Raw genomic sequence first — 19,556 nt, 5'->3', positions numbered from 1 at the left:
TAAGTTTGTCGTCCACAGGCAGCCCATCTGAACATTCACCCTCCTCGGGCTCCAAATGTCCTTGCCTGTTCTCTCCTGATTTGTCTTGCCTTCAGACTGTTCCAGCGGGGCAGCTGACAGGGGTAATATTGGTTTTCACAGCTATGACTGTGCAGCGACGCAGCATGCCTATGTATAGAAATATGATTCCCCTGATAAGAAAATTAAAAAAAAAAAAAAAAAAAAAACAAGGAAAAAAAACACTGAAAAAATACTCTGTTGTTTCTGTAACCAATCCAGAAAAAAGTTCAATAAAGGTGTCATGTTTGTAGTTAACCTTTGCTTTGATGTGTTTTTTTATTCTAGTTTTGAATGGTTAATCTGAGGGTCAACATCGAAGCCAGACGGATGCTGAAACTATGAGAAGAAAATATAATATAACTGACTTTTGCTACAGCTCTCATTCTTACATTTTGTTTGATAAAAACGTACATGTTCTGGAGGTTTGAACAACGTTTGGACTACTATTTCTTAATGCGGAATATCCACAAAAACCTGAAATTTTAAGACACTAATTTACTAGTTTTAAACCCTGTTTTGCCGTAAAATGTGCAGTTGTCTTCACTAAGGAAGTGGGGTGACAATTTAGTAACACCACACTCACTGGTCACTTTATAATGGGTGTACCTAATAAAGTGTGCACGGCATATGGGTAAGGTATATTTTAATGTTTCCCAAAGACTTCACTGGTTTTGCCTTTTTACTTGAAATATAACACATACTGGTAGTTCCAAATTTACATTCACTTTGTTTCTGGTGCAGCTTTAGAAACTTGTTTTGATTGTACCAAACTGGTGTGGTGCAAGGTTAGTGGATGACTTAGTGAACACAATGACTTTTACATATGCTCCTGCCAAAAGAAAGAAAAGGAGAAAAAAAGCATGTTTTAACCATAGTCCACAATGGACGAAGCATTTGGTCACGTGACCCATTGGTTTCTGAAAACTGGTTTTGAAGCCTCTTTTTCTTCTTGTGCCCACCACATGTCAATCAAAGTTAGCTTTTCTCCCAGCTCTTTCAGCCAAACCCTCACGAGATATCTGCAGAGCTGCCATCAAGTATTTACGGCAGAATATATTGTTTAACATGTTGAGTTAATACAAACTGCTGGGTGGTTCGTCGAGCACGGTGGCATGATGATTATGGATGAGGAAGTGATAAAGGCTAGCCATTGGCTGAGCCATCTGTCAATTAATCATATAAGAAATACATTTACTGCTTGATATGAACTCTCCCAAAAAGAAAATTCACTCCCCGTGAGAGTTGTCATGGGCTGTAAATATGTTTATTTCTGCTGTAAAGTTGTACATTTTAACATGGGAGTCTCACTGTTGCAGCCAGCTTCTATCGGTCAGTCGAGGAACTCCAATAAATCTTACCTACGCATGACCCTTAACCTGGAAATTGGATGGTTGACTCTTGGCTTTAACTTTTACGCTTTGCATTCCTTTTATATTGTTGTAAGGAAAATGCACACCAGTGGTATTATATTAATGTAATTAATTGGGTTTAATTGTTTGTGACTGAATTCTAATTTAATCTGCTCTTGATATACTGGTTTGGACATTATTGAAATAGGTTAGTTATGCCGGTTTTTATGGATCAGATGTAATTTCAACATCAGCCAGAGAACTCACTCACACACTCACTCCAATTAGCACTATTTGTGGTTTATGACAATGTGCTTATTTTCCAGGCTTAATAAATTTAGATCTTTTTCTCCAAACCCAGAATCTCTGTGTGTAAATACTGTTGTAATCTATATATTTATGTCCAGTTTAGAACCCAGAACCACTTGCTATCTGGCTGTGCTACGGCAGTCTGGTGCCACCTCCCTTCTGCGGCCGTGTGATCCAGTTTCAGTAGAGGCCAGTTTTGCCAGACTCTGCGGAGCTAACTTCACTATCAGATGTCTATAGAATGAAAAAAGATTTTTTATCACCCTAGTTTGTGGCAGCTGTCTACCAGGCATCCACTTACCGGCAAAGGAAGCAACATGTAGACCCTCTTCATAGCTCACTTTGAAAACAGTGAAGCACAGACTGGGAGAATGAAGTAAGCCGTCCATCATGAGGCCGCAGACTTCCCTCACAGGTATGCTTGGTTTGTGAAAATATGCCAGGAGTGCACTTTACTTACCAAGTTTCATTAAAAAGCAATCAGGATTGGATATTGGCATTAAGTACAGAAAAAGGAGCAGGCTGAGCAGCATCTTCATTTTTAAAAATCACATTGATTAACTTAACACAATAAAAAGCTGTAAAAGCAAAACATATACCAACAGATGCACATAATGCAAAACAGTTTTAACTTTAGTATTAACTCATTTGCATATATAATGTAATGTTATATTGTTATGTGCAAAACCACAAACCAATCCATAACTATAAATATGGTGGAGACACAATTGTACTAGTGTGTGCTCAAAACTTTCAGTTTTTCATGATCCTCTTCCTGAGAGACTTAAGCTAAAGAAAGCATTAATTTTTGACCCTCAGTTACATGCATTCAGTACGTTTACATGCACTAACAGAAAGTCGAAATGTTGCCTTAATCCGACCGATATCAAAGGTTTAATAGCCATGTCCACCTTAGTCGGTCTGTAGTCGATCGAACTGAAGCTCTTGAGATCGAGCTTTTAGTGCCAGATAACGCGTCCTAATCCGAGTTATTCCGGCATGTATACCAACCCACGCGTAGCCGAGCTAGTGACTGCCCCGGGACCCCCCCTGCTGGAAGTGACGAGCCGCGGGAGCTGGAATAATAACAACCACGGCATCACAACAACACGATAACAGAAGAAGAAGAGCGAGACCATGCATCCATCTTACCTGCACCATGATCAGGCTTAGTATGTACGAACTTTACAGAGCTGCTGCAACGTTAGCGTCCATATTTTTCCAAATTGTTGTTGTCCTCCTTCGGACTTGTTTACTAATTGTACCGGAAGAACGCGAAAGTACGTGTGGTGCCACCTAGCATCGCGGAGTCGAATGCACCTCACTCAATAATCGATTGTTTTCACGCACATGTATACTTTGATTTCTCTGAACCTCCAGTTTAATCCTTAGCTAGATTGTTGCCAATAGCTTAATTTAGATGTGCATGTAACTGTGACACTTCAAAAATGCTCTTATTCTTCATTTCCCTGACAGCGTAATTTCGCTTCCTGATAAGCAAGACAACAAGCACTGCTGTGGGTACCAAGTTTCCTTTCTCTCTGGCCTCAATTCCTGGCTTGAATGGAAATGTTCTGACCTCCTTTGTGGAGCAATATGCATTGCTGATGAAAACGGAAAAGACAGATCAAGGAAATATGATTCCAGTGGGGTATGGAGGTGCTGAGAGAAAATACCAAGTCCGTCACAGGAGGTTTCCCCCCCTGACAGCATTATGGGAACCTAGGTCTATTGCATTAATTTGTTGGGTAAGAATAATGAAGGGAAGTGATCCATCAAAGAGGGAATGGGAGCAATAAAATGATTAGACACAGATCTCTGATCATAAATCACTGGTTGCCTATAGCCAGCTGGTTACAGGCCTTTTCAATGTTGTGTTTGACTGATTGCTTTGGTCAATTTCATATCAAGCGAACAAACTTTAATTGCCTTTAAACACCAGATACAGAGATAATGACCCCAGTGAACAGAACCATCATCATCTTATTTGAGATGGAGTCAGGGATTTTTTTTCTTAACTGTTTAACATAGAATTTGTACTGAGGAAGCCGCTCGCTAACAGACCAGGAGTCGGGCAGTCACCAGGCCCTGCAGTTATCTCGGTGGCCGGGGCGTCGATCTCGCTGCTCTGAGGGGCGGGGGAAACCACAGGGACGGACACATCAGAGTTGCCTGGCTGGGGACTTTTTGGAAGATCCATCATAGCCACACTCACTGAAATCAAATAAGAAAAGCATCAGTCTTTGTTCTCTATAATAAAACCTTAAGAAATGTGCACGCACGCCTCAACAACAAGCTTTGTTTTTGAGAATCGTTCCATTCTGAAGCACTTAAAAAAAATGTAAAGTCAGACAAGTCTTTAAATGGTTTTCTATAATAAAGACTTTCCACATTATGTTTGTGAATGGCAACTTGTTAAATCTATAATTAACGGTTTGGGAAGGAAAAAATAGATGATTAAATATATGCAGCGGATACATTTTGTTGTTTTGAAAACAGATTGTGATTAACATATTTCCATCAGGCTTTCCTTTGAGGATTTACTACAAGATAAAGTAAAAGAAGCCGCTTGATAAGAACTTTGTTGAACCAGGGCTGAACTGAAGGTAAACAAGAAGCAATAGTCAAGGACAGCCATGAGGTGATTCATGGGCTGTTGATAGCAGCATCTGCCTAGTGAGTTGTCACCTTTTGACTTGATGACATATCAGTTTGCTTCTGCTATTTTTCTTACCGTTTTTTTTCCTCCAACTATCTGACTAATTCCAGTTTTAAACTATTAAATGGCAGAAGGGGTATTGCACACTCTGCTCAAATAAGATGAGCGCAGCTGTTACAGGATCAACTTGAACAGCGTGCATACAGAAGGGAGGGGGGGGCTTCTCTAAATAATTTCTGTTACTACTTCTATCCCTGTGACAAACATGTTTTATTCATCCATCAGGGCTTGCTTAATTTCACGCAAAAACAAGATCAGGCGAAACCAGCGAGGGAACTAAAACTTGCTCTTCCCCTCTCTCCCTGCCTGGTTTTCTGGTTGCCTCCCATTATTTTCTATTTCAGACTTGGTTGACGAGGTCAGAAAATGGCTTCTGCTCGGGATGACAGTCTGGACAGACTTGTATATTCACATCACCCCCAGGCCCCATGCCATTATGTCAGGTCAGCGGCAGCAACAGCAGTGCAGTGTGGCGGTGGAAGAATGTTCGTTGTCCTGCAATGGCGGCAGGAGCGCCTTTGTTGTGTGGAATGTGTCACTGTGAGAACGGCCAGAACGACCTGCGCCTGTGCTAATTCATTGTTCATCAGCAACACAAACAGAGAAACTACCATGCTAGCATTTGTTGCACATGTCAGAGTGTGTGTGTGTGTTTGCAGTGAACACTATTATGGCCAAATCATATGAGCTAAGGAGTAACTCAAAAAGAGAAAAGAGGGGGCATTTATCATTACTATTATTATCATTATTCTCATGCTGAAACATTTCAAAAAGCAAGGTTATAAAGATTTAGGCATGGAATTTTTGGCTGCAAAAATGCATAAAACATTAAAAATCTGAGAAGTTCAGTATTGTAGCATCATTTTGACTTTCCTGTTTACTCTCAACTTCGTACAGGGTGATACAGTGTTACACCAGTCTGGTGAGTGGTAAAAGAATACAATTGTTTCCTTATGAGAGTCACAAGTATCAAGTCCATTGGTCCGAAGGTTACAACAATTCGCATAGTCAAATGCTGACGGGTTGAAAGGCTCCTTAAACTGGGATGGAAACAACAACAGCAAACTTCTCCATTAAGAGGATCAACATGTGTTCGTGACATGTTTTGAGGCTTTGCTTGTGGCCGCTGATCCAGCAAGTAATGATATTCTATACAAAATGTCTTTGTTATGCTCTGTTACTCCACTTCAAAGATGCCTACTGTGCCTACTTTGCCTACTGTGATGTTAATTTTTGCTTTCATTTTTTGTCTTTGCATCCCAACTCTCAGCTTCCCATATTCTACAAATTGTATGGGTGCCTTTAGTCCTGTTTGATTTCAAGGTGCAGAGTAGTGTCGACATTACAAAAAAGTAATAAATAAAGTGTGGATGGATTGCTCTGCAGTTTGCAGTTTGGTAAAGAATAATTTGTAATGAAAAATCTGGGATAAAAAAGATATATATATATATTTTATATATTTAAAAAAATACATAATTTGTAGGCTTGTTAATAATAATTTTAAGTCTTATTTGATTACTTTATGGAAGCGTTGTTTATCCCTTGCAGCCTTCCATCCTGTTTATTGACAAAAAACAGTCAAAGTAGCTTTGGACTCATGTCCTAGTCATTTCTTGCAACAACTGCATCTTGCTTTACAGCACGTTAAATATCACGCATTTTCTTTTGCATCACATTTCTCTATCGTTTTCTGGATTTTCTGGTTGGTTTTCATGGCAATGAATCCTGTCACAGTGACATTAAAAGAAGATTTGACTACAGTGGAACGACTGAAGTACACAGGAATATGGAGCGTATTGAGAAATTATGTTAAAAGGATCAACGTGGACTGATCAAACATCACTATATGGTGAACTTGGACTCAAAACGGTTAATCACGAAACAAAATGGGCCCTTTTTTGGGGAAATGCACCAGAAATCCACAAAACAAGCTGAACATAACATTCATCCCACTGAGGCTCCATCATTTTTTTATCTGTAGTTTTCATCATTCTTTTATTTGGTTAGTTTTAGTCTAGGAGGGAATTGTTCGGAATGACTCGTTCCACTTTGTGCTTGTGTGTAATTACAAGGACAGAGTTTAGCCATGAGCCTTGAGCTCTGATGTCAGTCAGTCACATTGGACACGGGTGTGCATTCCCAGCTGCTGTGATCTGTCCTTCATGTGTTCACGCAGGACACAAACACACACACACACACACACACACATCATCTACAATTTCTTAGCGTCTTAGCATCTCTCTGTAACGCCCCTCTTTCTTCACATGTATCCCCAGCCCCCACACTCCATCTTTTTCAAAGACACCCTCAGTCCAGCAGACTCGCTTTTTCTTTTGCATTTACAAATTTTCTCCTGTGTGCCATCCCTGCCAGGATCTTCATCTCTCAACTTTAACATAAAAAGCAACGCTGGGATAAATACTGAATCTCAGCAGCAGGTTAGCAGTGAAAGGCTGTACTCGGTTTGGGTGAGCATAGTATTATGAAAGTATTTTTGTATAAACATGAACAGGTTGATATCAATGCGAGTATAAATCTTATTATATAAATATTTCTGTTGGACAGATAAATCTAATAAAGAAGCATTAAGTTGCTGCCCAGCTTAAGTTCTTGTATACAGTGCTACCATGTGAGTGTGGATGTGTGCGCGTTCTTACACCGCTTCTCTTGTTTCACCCAGAACTCCTCGACGGTTTTGCGAATGTCACGGTTTTCTCTCAGCTTCCTCTGCCATTGGCGCAGCTCTTGCACATCTGGCCGTGCCCTGACCTGCAACAACCCCAGCACACGTGCAAAGGGAGCACATGGATAAGTTTGCATAGGCAAGCATTATCAATAACTTAATTACAATGCAAGCTAATTAGTAATAGGAAGCCTCCAGTGTTTCCCATGTTGGTTATTGGCATTAGTTGATATACAGCGCTTGAACTGTGACTTAGATGTGCCAACAACCTACTTGCATGCAGTCTGCTGTCTTTGTCAGGTCACCTATATTCATTTGTCAATACATACACCCTCTAACTTCATCCCCTCAGTAAAGTAAAATGTTTGCAGTCAATATGTGATATCTGCTCTGCATGCTAGCACCAACTACAGGGTCAAACAGCTTTACAACCAGGCCACCATATCCTGCATTATCATTACTTGTGCTCATCGCTTTCAAAAGGCTCCTATTTTACCAGTTCTAACTCATAGTTGTTTATATTACATTTGTTTACGATTATGACCATACTAACTTTGATCTTAGTAGAATATATGTACCTAGTGTGTTGCATGTGTGGCATATAAAGGCGTAAGTGGGTCATTTAACCCTCCGCTGTAGAGTTGCTGACTTTATCTGTGTCTGCCTCACACAGACAGTTCACAAGGTGACGTTTTGCTATGGATTCATGCATTCTAATGGTTAATGAGCAGTCTTGATCCATTTCCTTGTTTGTGTTGTGCTTGGTATGATTCATGCGTCTTTTCTTGGAGGAACCCCTTACAGTTGCTGTGTTTGAGTTGCAACGATTAAGAAACAGATTTGCTGTTTAAGATAAAAAGATAAAACCCCTGAACACCTCACTCTCCTGCTCCTCTCACACTAAGTACGGTTGTTTCCTTTCCCTTTTCCTGTCCTCTATCCTCATTTTCCCATTTCTCTCTGGGGGGGCTCCTGTCTTTCCCTTTTCTCCTTCGGTTCCCAGGCGTCTTACACCAACATCTCACTCCGTCCCGAGATTCTCCACCACATCAATGTTTCATCTCGCTCTCTCTCCATCCACCTCTCTGTTCTCTACTCTGCATTCTCTCCCACGTCTCCTCTCGCCAGTTGTGCCTCCCACTGCTCCATTCGACCCCAACATTCTCCCAAGTCCCTGGTTGTGAGGCAACAATAGTGTCGCTATTCGTGGGTATGAAAGTGGGCCTGTTATATAAGGTTGGCCATGGATTGAGGAATGGGCAAGACCAATGAGCTCCAACAGTTAATTCACTGGGTGTCATGGCGCCGCAGCAGCCCCCAATGCTGATGGGAGCAAACCATAGAAATGGAAATGAGGGGTGAGGGTCAGGACTGGTTGGGGGTTGGATTCTGTTGTGTTTGCTTACCATCGCTTGTGTGCCGTGTTTGAGTTCTGCACCATTCCTCCTCAGTCTGTTTTCATTGGTTTCCTCCAGAAGTCTTATATCTATTATTCTGCTTTTGCTGCTGTCAGCTGCTCCCACATGACAGAAATATTTGATGGTCATGTCACTCACAACTGCACCACATCATGTCACATGCAAACAAAATCAGACCCAGGCATTCAAAAGCTGACTTTTAATATGAAAGCTTCATGCAGGATGTTGAAAATTCGCTGACAGCGATAAGGAGCTGAGCCAAGTGAGTAAGTATCTTCTGAAGCCTGCTTGTTCACATCAGCACTGCTGATTAGTTGAGCTAAGTTACTCTTTTGACCCAGTGTATTAAGAAGATGTTGGAACTGAGCATAGAGTTAATTTGCAGTCTCATGAAACCAAATACACATTTCTTTTTCCCATCTTGCACTCTTCATTTACATGTTGTTATATCCGCTCATGCCGTTGTACCACATGGCAGTGGCTGGTTTAGTGCATGTGAGTCACTCCTCTCATGTTGTGTACGATGCATGGATTAGAGTGATTAGAAAATTGCCAAGAGACTAGAAAGCCAAATGCATTCACATGCGTAACTAAATATTCAAAAACCCTTAAGTACAAATACACGTGTGCCAAGAAAACAAACAGTGGAATAAAACCCTAGAAAATAATAGTAATAATAACAATTTGAGACACCATCTCTTGTCCTGGTCGCATATTATCGCAAGCTTAAACCCTACACAAACCACACAGCCACAAACCGCATCATTTCTGCGGCACAAATTTCACACACCGTTTCTCACACACACACACACACATGCTCCTCTGCACATCCTTTCAAGCTGCTCTCCTTTTTTGTGCAAAGCTGCTTGTGAGATTTAGTGTCACATTCTGCAGCAGCACAGAGGCCTGTGTTTGCCTGCTCTATTAACACCAACACCGACAAGTCACATAAAGACACAACCCCATTCTGCTCTATCTTCCCTTCACACTCCATCCACCCACCCATCAGTCATCTTTTTGTTGACCCATGCTTCCATCAAGGCTTAACCAGCCCAGCGAGCATTGATGTGATGCACGCCTCTGCAGAGTCAAGCACAGTAAACGGCTATTGTCCCTTTAAAAAACACTTCCAGGTAAAAATAGCTTCTGCAACATTGTATCCTTATAAGCGTAACTGCATGTGGTCGGTCAGCTGACTTAACACTGAATTCAAACCATTCATCTATCACTGACCTCAGATCATTCAGCTGGAATCATAGACCTACTTCTGCTTTTGACTGTGCAGCCTCTGGGTGTGATTGTGTGTGAGCGTGTTCGGGTTTGTGGGATTCTGTCAATCAGCTCTATTAGATGATGTCAAGTGTAGTCAGAACTAGCAGTGCTCCACTTCTTAAAGACAACTGTGGCCTTCTCAAACAACAGAACTTCGCTGGGCACTGTAACTGGGCAGAAAATTAAAAATGGACATTCCTTAATCTTAAAGATGGTTGAAAACAAATGATCAAATGAAAACAAATTAAGCATTAAAAGTTAAATCCTTGCATTATAATAAAAAATAAGCTAAGATAATCAATGTCTGACTGTTCAGATTTCCTTACTACAATAAATAGACACCATTGGTGCATAATTACTGCACAAATCTGAGGGTGAATTGGATTATTTCCCAAAATACTGAACAAAATAACTAGTAACAATCATTTTACTGACATGAGTTCGATTGGTTTTAGTTTCTCAAAATGTCAAAGATTTTGTTGCTTAGCCATATTGTGCACATGCTGAACAACTGTCAAATGAAGAAATAAATGTGATAATGTGATACAAACAGAACCTCCACCTGAGTACAACCTTCTTACATTAACAACCTAATTGTAGTTCATTACTCAACATTCACTTTACTCAAACTCAGCTGAGCAGACTTGAGTAATCCAGATAAATCTTAATGAATGTGCGTGTGAGTGTGTATGTCCGCATGCATACATTTGTGCATTACAGCAGCAGGCATGGATGAATGGATTAGAGGTGGGCTAAGGCACACAGTGTAAAGCAGATTATGCAACATGTTTAGACCTAGCAGCTCTTCGTAATTGTACGCGAGTGAAACAAGAGACAGTCGCATTGTCTGGGTCATAGTTGTGAGTTAGAAAGTGTGTGTATGTGTGTGTATTTTGTGTGCAATCTTCTTTGCTGCTCTTCTTTGGTTCTCAGTGTTGTGACGAAAGAGATTAAAAATGGAAGGATAAAATTCCACTCTCCATCATAAAAATACTCTCCATCTCTGCTTCCCGGGCTTCGTTCTGTCTGTCTTTCTTACTGCAACACACTTACTCACAGAAAAAACACACACACAAACACACACACACACACACACAGATTGCAGTCAGGGAGTCAGCGCTGCGTCAGGCAGGTTATATAACAGCTGAGTGTGAGAATGAGGGGAAAAGAGTGGGTGCATATTGGGGGGATGGGGGCGAGGAGAATGGCATGCACTGATCCTATACTGTAGACCCAAATCCCATTATCCCATCAGATTCTAATATCCTTGAAAACACTGCATCATCCTCTTCTCTACCCTGATGCGCTTGTGCTGTTAACTGCTGTCTTTTTCCAAAAGAAGGTAATGGAACAACCAAAAAAATATCTCTACCCCATGCATCATGAATAAGTCAGGACCTTCTGTGTTTCTCAGAGGCCGGTCTCCAACTTCAGAGCTGATTGTGCTGCATTTTTGAGTCTCCATCTTTCTGTCTGTTCATCCAAGCTGCAAATGTTTACAAAGCCTCATTTCCCTCCATCTTGCCCTTTTCTTAATCTGACACTACTCTGCAACATCAGCTTGCCTATTTCCTCCCTTTTGTCATCCAACCGAGAATGTTCCAAACATAGCTTTATCCCTCCACATAATCCTCCCGCTCTCTCTCCAATGACTACTGTATATGCCTCTGTCTTTCTGTGTCCCTTTTCCTCCAGATCCCTTGGGGTGCCCATCTGCAACGCTATCAGTGGGCCCTCTGAACCTTCCCTAAGACTATGTAAACAGAGTGAGGAGTGATGATCAGCTGGCTCACTGCTGCCCCCACGTGTGAGCAGAGGCAGATTGGATTGTGTGATTTCAAAGGCAAATAAAGGAGGAACTGCTGCCCTCTCCTGGTGCATAAACTGCCTGCATGTGCAAAGCAATCAATACATCCAGAGAGCCACAGTCAGCTATGCATTTGAGGATATTTTCTTATCATTAGGGTGTAATCTAATTATATTTTACATACAAACTGGAACTGTTTGTCTAAATAGTTTCTGATGGAAAACAGAGGCTGAGCAAACAAGTGTTTCCAGTGGGACTGACAAATCATGACCCCCCTCCGCTTGTCCTTACACAATATCTGGTTGTGTTTTTGTGAGTGTGGCAGGGAGTGAGTGTGGCAAAATTACTGCCGTGTGCCTCTGGCCATGTCTGTGTTTGACTATTTATATCGGAGGACCACACGGCCCACACAGGAAGGAATTAAAGCCTCGCATCACCAATGACATAATCAAGCTGCTGAATGAAATCGCAGCCCCTGTGGAAGGAGGGCTTTTTGGCAAGATGGGATTATACAACAAGGACATGCCGTGGGCTAACACACACACGCACACGCACACACACACACACACGGTGTGTATGGTATCCTGTCATGACCACACACTGGAAGACAATCTCATTGGGGTCTTGTCAATTGACTGAATTATTCCCTTCACATCTTTTTTTCTTCTTCGCAATGCTGCTTTGCTTCACATTGTACGTTTTTCAGTCAGTTGTGCACATGGCTGAAGCTACAGATATATGACATGAACTCTCTAATGAACTTAAACTCTTTTGTATTCATGTTCCACACTTTGAAGCTTTTCAGCCATTAGACATGGGGACACGACCTGTGATTAAATTTTCACTAACGCTATCTGTCTGCACTCTCTGCCATAGTGCTTTTATAAGCAGCTGCACAGAAAACCTGTAAACAGCATAGTGCAGCGTACCTTATATCCCCTCCAGAAAGCCTGGATGAGCAGAGCAGGCTGTTCCCCGCTGAGCTGCAGAGACAGAGGGATGGGAGGCCTGGGGCTGGAGGAAATAAATAAAGCATTATGAGATGTGACAGAAGCGCCTATGCACTTCTATTATTTTTTCCATCACAAATGAAGCATGTAACTGGGAGTGAGCATGTTTGTGTTTTGTTATGGCCTTTTGATTCTCTTTTTAGTTGGAGACACTGTACACACACATCTGGTAATATTTGAATGCTGGCATAATGTTTGTCATTTTATTTAGTGACCTAAACATATTCAAATAATAATTATTACATTAATATGGGCTTAAAGTGCAGACATTCATATTATGACGTCCACTGTCCACGTATTTTCAGCTGTGTGAATGTTTGAGGAGACACTCACTGCATGTTGAGCCAGTCTTTGACAAAGGGAATCTCATGAAACTTCACCGGGGCTTGTCCCTGCCTGCGGGGGTTATGACTGAAGAGAGGACAAACATGACACACATTTTCTTTTCTTTTTCAAAAAATACACTAGCAAGATCCCATTTGGCAGAAATTATGTGGTGGGAAGAATGGTGGAGATTGATGAGTGTGTGGGAGAGCTCTTACTTGTAGAGCCACTCAGTTAAGAAGTCTAAAGGTTCAAATGTTGTGAATTTCCTCTGAAACACAAAAGAGAGTTGGCAAGGTAGAGTTCAGCATTGTCTTTGCTTAAAGGCACTAAATGATCAAAATATATAAGTTTTACTACACACTAAAAGCACCGAAGTGCTCATTTTTGGCCTTTGTCAGCGGGATATTGTTATAGGTTAAGGGACTCTGTTGTAACTGATGGATATATAAGATGAAAGCACTTTCTAGTAATAGCCGTTTATGGTGAAGAAAATCAAAATAACCCCAAATACCACTGGGGAAATAAGTACAACATCCTGTAAAACATGATGTTTTTATTTTATTCATCTAATTTTTTTAAGATGTATGCTTAATTTGAATTTCAAGTTACACTGAAATAACACCTAGAGGAACAGACAATTTGCAAAATTAGGTAAGGTTTACCGAGCTGTGATATGTTGCCTTTTCTTCATTTGCAAAGTAATGAATATCTGTACATATGAAAAAACAAAAAACAAAGAATGGACTTTGTTTGTGAAGTGTACCCAGGGATATGATTTTGTATTATATATTTTAGCAATCCATGCAAAACTGCGCTGAGCAATGCTAATTCCTGCGATTTAAGGTTTTCAATTAATTTAAAGTGATTATAATATTCTTTGTTTTTAAATCAGAAGAACCTTTTAGACCTCAAAACAGCCGTGTGTCTTGGATTCTGCCAGCAAAGCCTCAAGTCCTGGCAACAACACTGGATACAGTGTCTTCTCCAAGTAACCTTTAACGGGACCTAACACATGGACATAAACATAACTGTGTTCATTATGCAGTTTATGGATGAAGTGGCAGGGATGTTTACTTCCAGTGCATATTATGATCATAAATGGGTAAAGATACTGTACTGTCTGGCATCTGTTTGGAAGCCTGAGCTTTTCCTGGATCAGATAGAGCAACAAGAGCAGGGTGGCAATGAAGAGGAGATGCATCTCTCGGAGGATCTTCATCCTTAAAAAAACGAATAAAAGCCACGGTTATTTCCACGTCGATGCTGGTGGCAGGACCGGGTTGGTTTGACAGCTCACCTTTGTGTTGGAGAGACAACATTTGGTAGAGGTGTGTGTACTGGTGCTGTCTGTCCACACTGAAAAAAATAAATTTAAACGCATGTAAATATAACATATTTAAATCTGTGATATCAACAATTAAAAATGAAGTTTGTTGCTTTACATGAATACATCTAGTTTTGAATTTAATCTGCATTTGTTCAAAAAACAATTTTTCCTTAACAAGCAGTATTTATGTAATCCCAGGCAATCTTTTCATTTACACACAAACAACAAGCAATGATCTTGTTGTAATTACTTTTCCTTTAACAAATTTTGGGCAGATTGACCATCGTTTAGATGAATCATGCTTTATTTGTTTGAGTAGAACACCACAGTAAAAAATATCTTGCTTGATCTACTTTAAAAAAAATTAAGGCAACTTTTTGATGAGATTTTTATGTAGATCAAGAAAGACTAGTCTTTGTATATAAACAAATTCATTTTTAGTATATACAACATTCATTTGCAAGTAAAGTCAACTTAATTTTTGCAAGTAAATTCAACTTAATTTTGATAAAGTAAACTTAATTTGACTGTACTTGCAAAATGTACATACAAAAAATTAAGTAGTTTATACATAGTAGTTAATAGATCAAGCACAATATTTGTATCAGTGCACATTGCACCGGGAGCTTCCTGCTGCTCAGCTCTAAACTCTTCAAAAACACACCAAACACAATAACTTTGATTTTATGTCCTCTAAGCTGAAACGAAGTTATTTTCCACAACCATACCTTCGCACACTTGTTGACCAAGTGATTTATTTTCAGTTGTTTCCATGGTTCATTTGTGTCCTCCAGCGGTCGCTAAGGAGTCTCCGGTTGCTAAGGAAGTGCGTCACTAGCAACAACTGGCAGACAGACGGCAGACTGCAGCAGCAAACAGTTGATTTATGGTACCGCGTTACACCAACGCGTAGGCTACGCGTCGCCGCGTAACCTACGCCGTAGGCTACGCCGTACACTACGGGGTCGATTTAACGCGGAACCATAGTTAGAATAGTTACTTACTGAAGCTGCCCACGTGTGGCTTTAGAGTAATCAATATTCATACCTAACACTGCCAATAAAGCATACTCTGGCCAGAGATTAGCTTATTATAATAATTTAAATGTTCACTGGAGTAATCGAGGGGATGTAAGTAATGCAAACCACACAGCAACAGCACTAATAAAAGTGGGGATTTCCTTGATAAAGATGAACAAAAAGACTCTGATCTATCTAGCTTAACATCTACAACTCTGGTGTGCTACAGTGAATGCCTTGTAATCAACTGAGCTGTTATTACAAGTCAGTCAAACTAATATTTCAACTATCTTCTTATGAATAGCCATCCATATTACTGTAATGGAATAACCGGAGGTGAACATCTCTGTTGTCAGGTCAGGTCCTTATGGAGCCCTAGAACAACACTTTATAGGAGTTTGATTTCATTGCTTGTCTACTTTGATTGTGATTAAGTGACAAATGTATGCCAACTTTTCTTTTTGGTGCCTCAATGGCTCAAAAATCCAGCAAAGTCTCGATACTCACCACCAGAGGACAGCAGACTACTTAGCATAGAAACAATTGTGAATTATGCATGTTTGGATTTATGCTAAAAGGGATTCTTATTGTTGATAAGAGTAAACTGATAAAAGCATTTACTATAGTTTTATATTTAAGGTTGCACTGGATTAAAGTTTTGCTTTCATAACATTTTTCACACTGCATATTACTTTTTGCGTCTAAACACAATTTCAAAGTTACAAAGTTTAAACCTTAGTTATCCTAAATATATTATTGTGACATGTAGTTATAAATGTCCTGCTGTTTTTTAGTGTGTATATATTAAGTGTCTTTTCAATGATATTGTTTCAAATATATGCATAAACTAATTATTTTAGTTCAATTGATTGTTTCATTAAGCAATAAAAATATAACAAAATGTGTTTATATTGCTTTAAATAAAAAAAACAACAAAATGCAGTTATCCCTAGAAATAAATAAAATAAAAAGAGCAAAAGCTAAACCGTAGCAAAGTAATACTGATCTTAAACCAGGATATGAAAGAATTTCTTCAAAATTAAAATCTTTATTGGAATATATTCCAAAGCAGTTAAGTCATCTCATGACTGAACAAAAATAGCCATTTATCTTAAAAAAAAAGTCCTTAGATTCCAAAATGCACTGAACAGCTTTTGACAAAATATACATTGCAGTTACTCATTCATCGCAGCCACTAATCGACTTGTTAATAAATAAAATTGTGAACAAAACATTTGTACAAGTAACATTTTAGACTTACCCATAATTGCAACCAAAATTGCTTACACAACCCCATTTTTTAACAAACTCTGCAGACCCATGCCACAAACCTATCAAGTTGTTACAGTGCATCCTCTTATATCAACCCCCCCCCAAAAAAACAAAAAAAAACAAAAAGAAAACGCAAAACACAATGAGTAACAATAGAAATAATAGCAAAACAATAATCTTTTTTTTTTGTTTGTTTTTTTATGAAGCAACACTGATAAATGTACATAATGTAAAGGACCAATTAACAATAAAATGTACAGATTACATTCTGTCAGGGTGTTAGAGTAATGAGAGCCCATGTGAGGAGGACGTTTAACTCAGCTAGAGCAGGAGAAAAAAAATCCAAAATAAAAGCACACTCTTGTCTGCAGAAGAAGTTGCATGTTTCATCCTTCAACATTGGTTAAAGATCTTTTTTCCAGGCATGGGACCGCCCCTTTACATCCATGATGCAAATAAAAGAGCAAGGTTCAAGAGGAGTCACATGCTGGTATGATTCCTTGAGTTGACTCATAATCGAAATAAATATTTTACTTAATGTACATAGTAAAGAGCATCATAGTGTTTGATTCACTTAGTGCTCCGCTCGGTGGGTTTTTTCGTGTTGCCATGATTGATGGAAACTTACATCAAGCCTCCACTTCAGCAAACATTCAGAACTCCATATGCAGCATTTTCAGTTCTTAAAAAAAAATATTTATGGCTATGTGAAAGCATGTGGCCAAACCCACGTAGTAGTGAACCCAACTTATCCATGGTGAGTGCAGACTTGCAAAAGTTCAACTGCAGTTACTGAAGAGGCTGCCTAGATAGCATCTTAGGCAAAGGTGCAGTGGTCTTTATCCTAAAAATAAAATGGCAGATGCTAAGAACAAAGTTTTTAAAGAACAGGAGAAAAAAAATGTGTCCGAGTTGTAGTGTGAAGAAATGAAGATGAGTCTGTAAACCCCCCATTCCACCTTCCTGTAGAAGTGGGAGGTGCGTGAAGGAGGGATGGATTAGTCTGCTCAGGGCTATTCTGCACCCTCAACAGCTGATTCAGTGCAATGAAAAGGGGAATGGGTCTTCTAGCTTCTTCTGTGGTTCCTTTTCTCTCTGTATTCCTTGACAGTCCAGATACAAACATTCCTCTGATTCTTTCTATAATACAAAAACACATCCATGATTCCATCTTCGCACATCGCTTTAACAATCCACAACCTCTGTGTGTTCACAGTTTTTATGAAAAAAAAGGGAAAAAAAATCCAAACTCTTGATTCCCCACAGTTTTGAAGAAGTCGGTGAGAGCTATGTACAGATAGGGTGTGATGATGTATGTTTGTGGTGGTGGCTGGTTTGCTAAGGGCGGGGTTGTCCATGGACTCTGAAGCGGTATAGGCAGGTGTACTCTGGGTGACCCCAGTTAGACAACACGCGCACCTCAATAATTTGGAAGGTTTTATCGTTCTTCTCCTGAAAGATAAGACAAGAAGTATTCAAAAAAATGCTGCCAGACACTGAAGTGCATTTGGTCTCTGATGGCATACAAAGATCCGAAAGTTACCTGAACAGGAAAAGTCTGTAGTGACTCCCCATCCTCCTCGTAGGTGTAGTGCCCCAGCAGCCTCCCCTCTTCTTGGTACTCATCATCTAGACCCTAAATATAAAACATTAAGAACAGCATTATACAATGATACTTAAAGTTTGATTAATAAGAAAGACATACGGTTTTATATTAGAATTTCTTACATAGACGGTGAAGTTGCGCGGGGCGCTTGTGATGTTTCCAGTCGGGGACAAGGCCCTGGGGATGTGCTCCACACAGAAGGATGTCGGCAGGATCCTGAGGGACAGCCTGATCACCAGATAACCCTGAGAGCCTTTGAACGCCCAGCAGTTACCAGGATATACATCCGGCTGATGGAGAGGAAGTGATGGAGATTAGTTTAGACTTTAAGACTCATTGTTTACTAGGGGTGTAACAATATATCGTGCCACAAAATTTCGCGATACAAAAACGTCACGAAACGTGTCGTGGAGGTGACAAAGTGTATCGCGATATTGGATTATTAATATTAATCTATTGTGTTGACTAGTAACGCGCATCCGACCGCGGCCGCGACCGCGCGGACCAAAATCTTACTCCGCTCAGAAAGAAAGTAATACCTTTTTGTGGGCCCGATCACGGGACTCTAGCGGGGTTTTGAGCTCTGAACTTTTAATTCTGGTGTAGAGTTAAGCCTTACCTTATTAAATGAAACCTTTTTCGGGTCGTGAGTAGGATAAACAGACGACAACTTCTGCTGAGTTTGAGAGTACTTTACTGTCCGCTCAACAGTGTAGGATTTTAGAGTATCAACACAGCAACTAGTGCTGTATCACTCCGCCCAATCTAAAACATATTAACACCTACAGATAAACTGACTAGTGTAATTATAGTCCCTGATTTACAGAATATAAAGAATGTATTTATAAAATAATGAACCCTGAATTACCAAAATAACCTTCTTAACAAAAATAAATCTCCTCTTACACTTATAAGGTGAGCATGAATCAATCTTTTTTATGATGCAAAATTGTATGTATTTATTTACTTTTATTTATTTATTTAATTTTAGTTGTTAAATTTCTGGAAAAGAAAAAAGTCAAATCATACATGAGAGAAACTATTCATTTGTGGCAAAATATTTTTATTGTATGAAACTGAAGATGCATAATGCAAACCTGACATTTACTTTTAGTTCAGTTTGTGGGAAATGGTTGGCCTGGCTTTCTCTTTAAAACTTAAACAGTTATAAAGCATTACAAACTGTAACAATAGGGCAAATGCACAGCATTGTTTTGTATTTTGTCTTTCAAATAAAAGACATTTTTTTACAGTCATATGTTCCTCATTCAAGGTTGTTAAAAAAATACTGCTATAATATCGTATCGTATCGTTATCGTGACCTCAGTATCGTGTATCGTACCGTATCGTGAGATTAGTGTATCGTTACACCCCTATT

The 19,556-nt window shown here is 39.7% G+C and overlaps 2 protein-coding genes across 8 annotated transcripts in view; both read right to left on the bottom strand.

The window, feature by feature from the left end:
* Positions 1 to 3,732: 3,732 nt before the first annotated feature.
* On the bottom strand, positions 3,733 to 14,273 carry iqck (IQ motif containing K). Its single transcript, XM_061711199.1, has 7 exons — positions 14,072 to 14,273; positions 13,862 to 13,959; positions 13,170 to 13,222; positions 12,961 to 13,038; positions 12,547 to 12,631; positions 7,095 to 7,206; positions 3,733 to 3,932 (listed from the first exon to the last, which is right to left on the bottom strand). The coding sequence occupies exons 1-7, from the start codon at positions 14,271 to 14,273 to the stop codon at positions 3,733 to 3,735; spliced, it is 828 nt and encodes a 275-aa protein (XP_061567183.1).
* A 2,055-nt stretch (positions 14,274 to 16,328) lies between these two features.
* sun1b (Sad1 and UNC84 domain containing 1b) overlaps positions 16,329 to 19,556 on the bottom strand; it is a 33,192-nt gene continuing 29,964 nt past the window's right edge. For all 7 annotated transcript variants that reach the window (XM_061712742.1, XM_061712739.1, XM_061712740.1 and 4 more), the window contains 3 exons: positions 18,301 to 18,468; positions 18,116 to 18,208; positions 16,329 to 18,024 (listed from right to left, as the gene is read on the bottom strand). In XM_061712742.1, the coding sequence (XP_061568726.1) occupies positions 17,911 to 18,024; positions 18,116 to 18,208; positions 18,301 to 18,468 (375 nt within the window). In that variant the 3' untranslated portion in view covers positions 16,329 to 17,910. The remainder of the gene's footprint in view (positions 18,025 to 18,115; positions 18,209 to 18,300; positions 18,469 to 19,556) is intronic.

Source organism: Cololabis saira, chromosome 21 (assembly GCF_033807715.1).
Source record: "Cololabis saira isolate AMF1-May2022 chromosome 21, fColSai1.1, whole genome shotgun sequence".
Taxonomy (NCBI): domain Eukaryota; kingdom Metazoa; phylum Chordata; class Actinopteri; order Beloniformes; family Belonidae; genus Cololabis; species Cololabis saira.
This window is presented reverse-complemented; position numbering and strand designations above follow the sequence as displayed.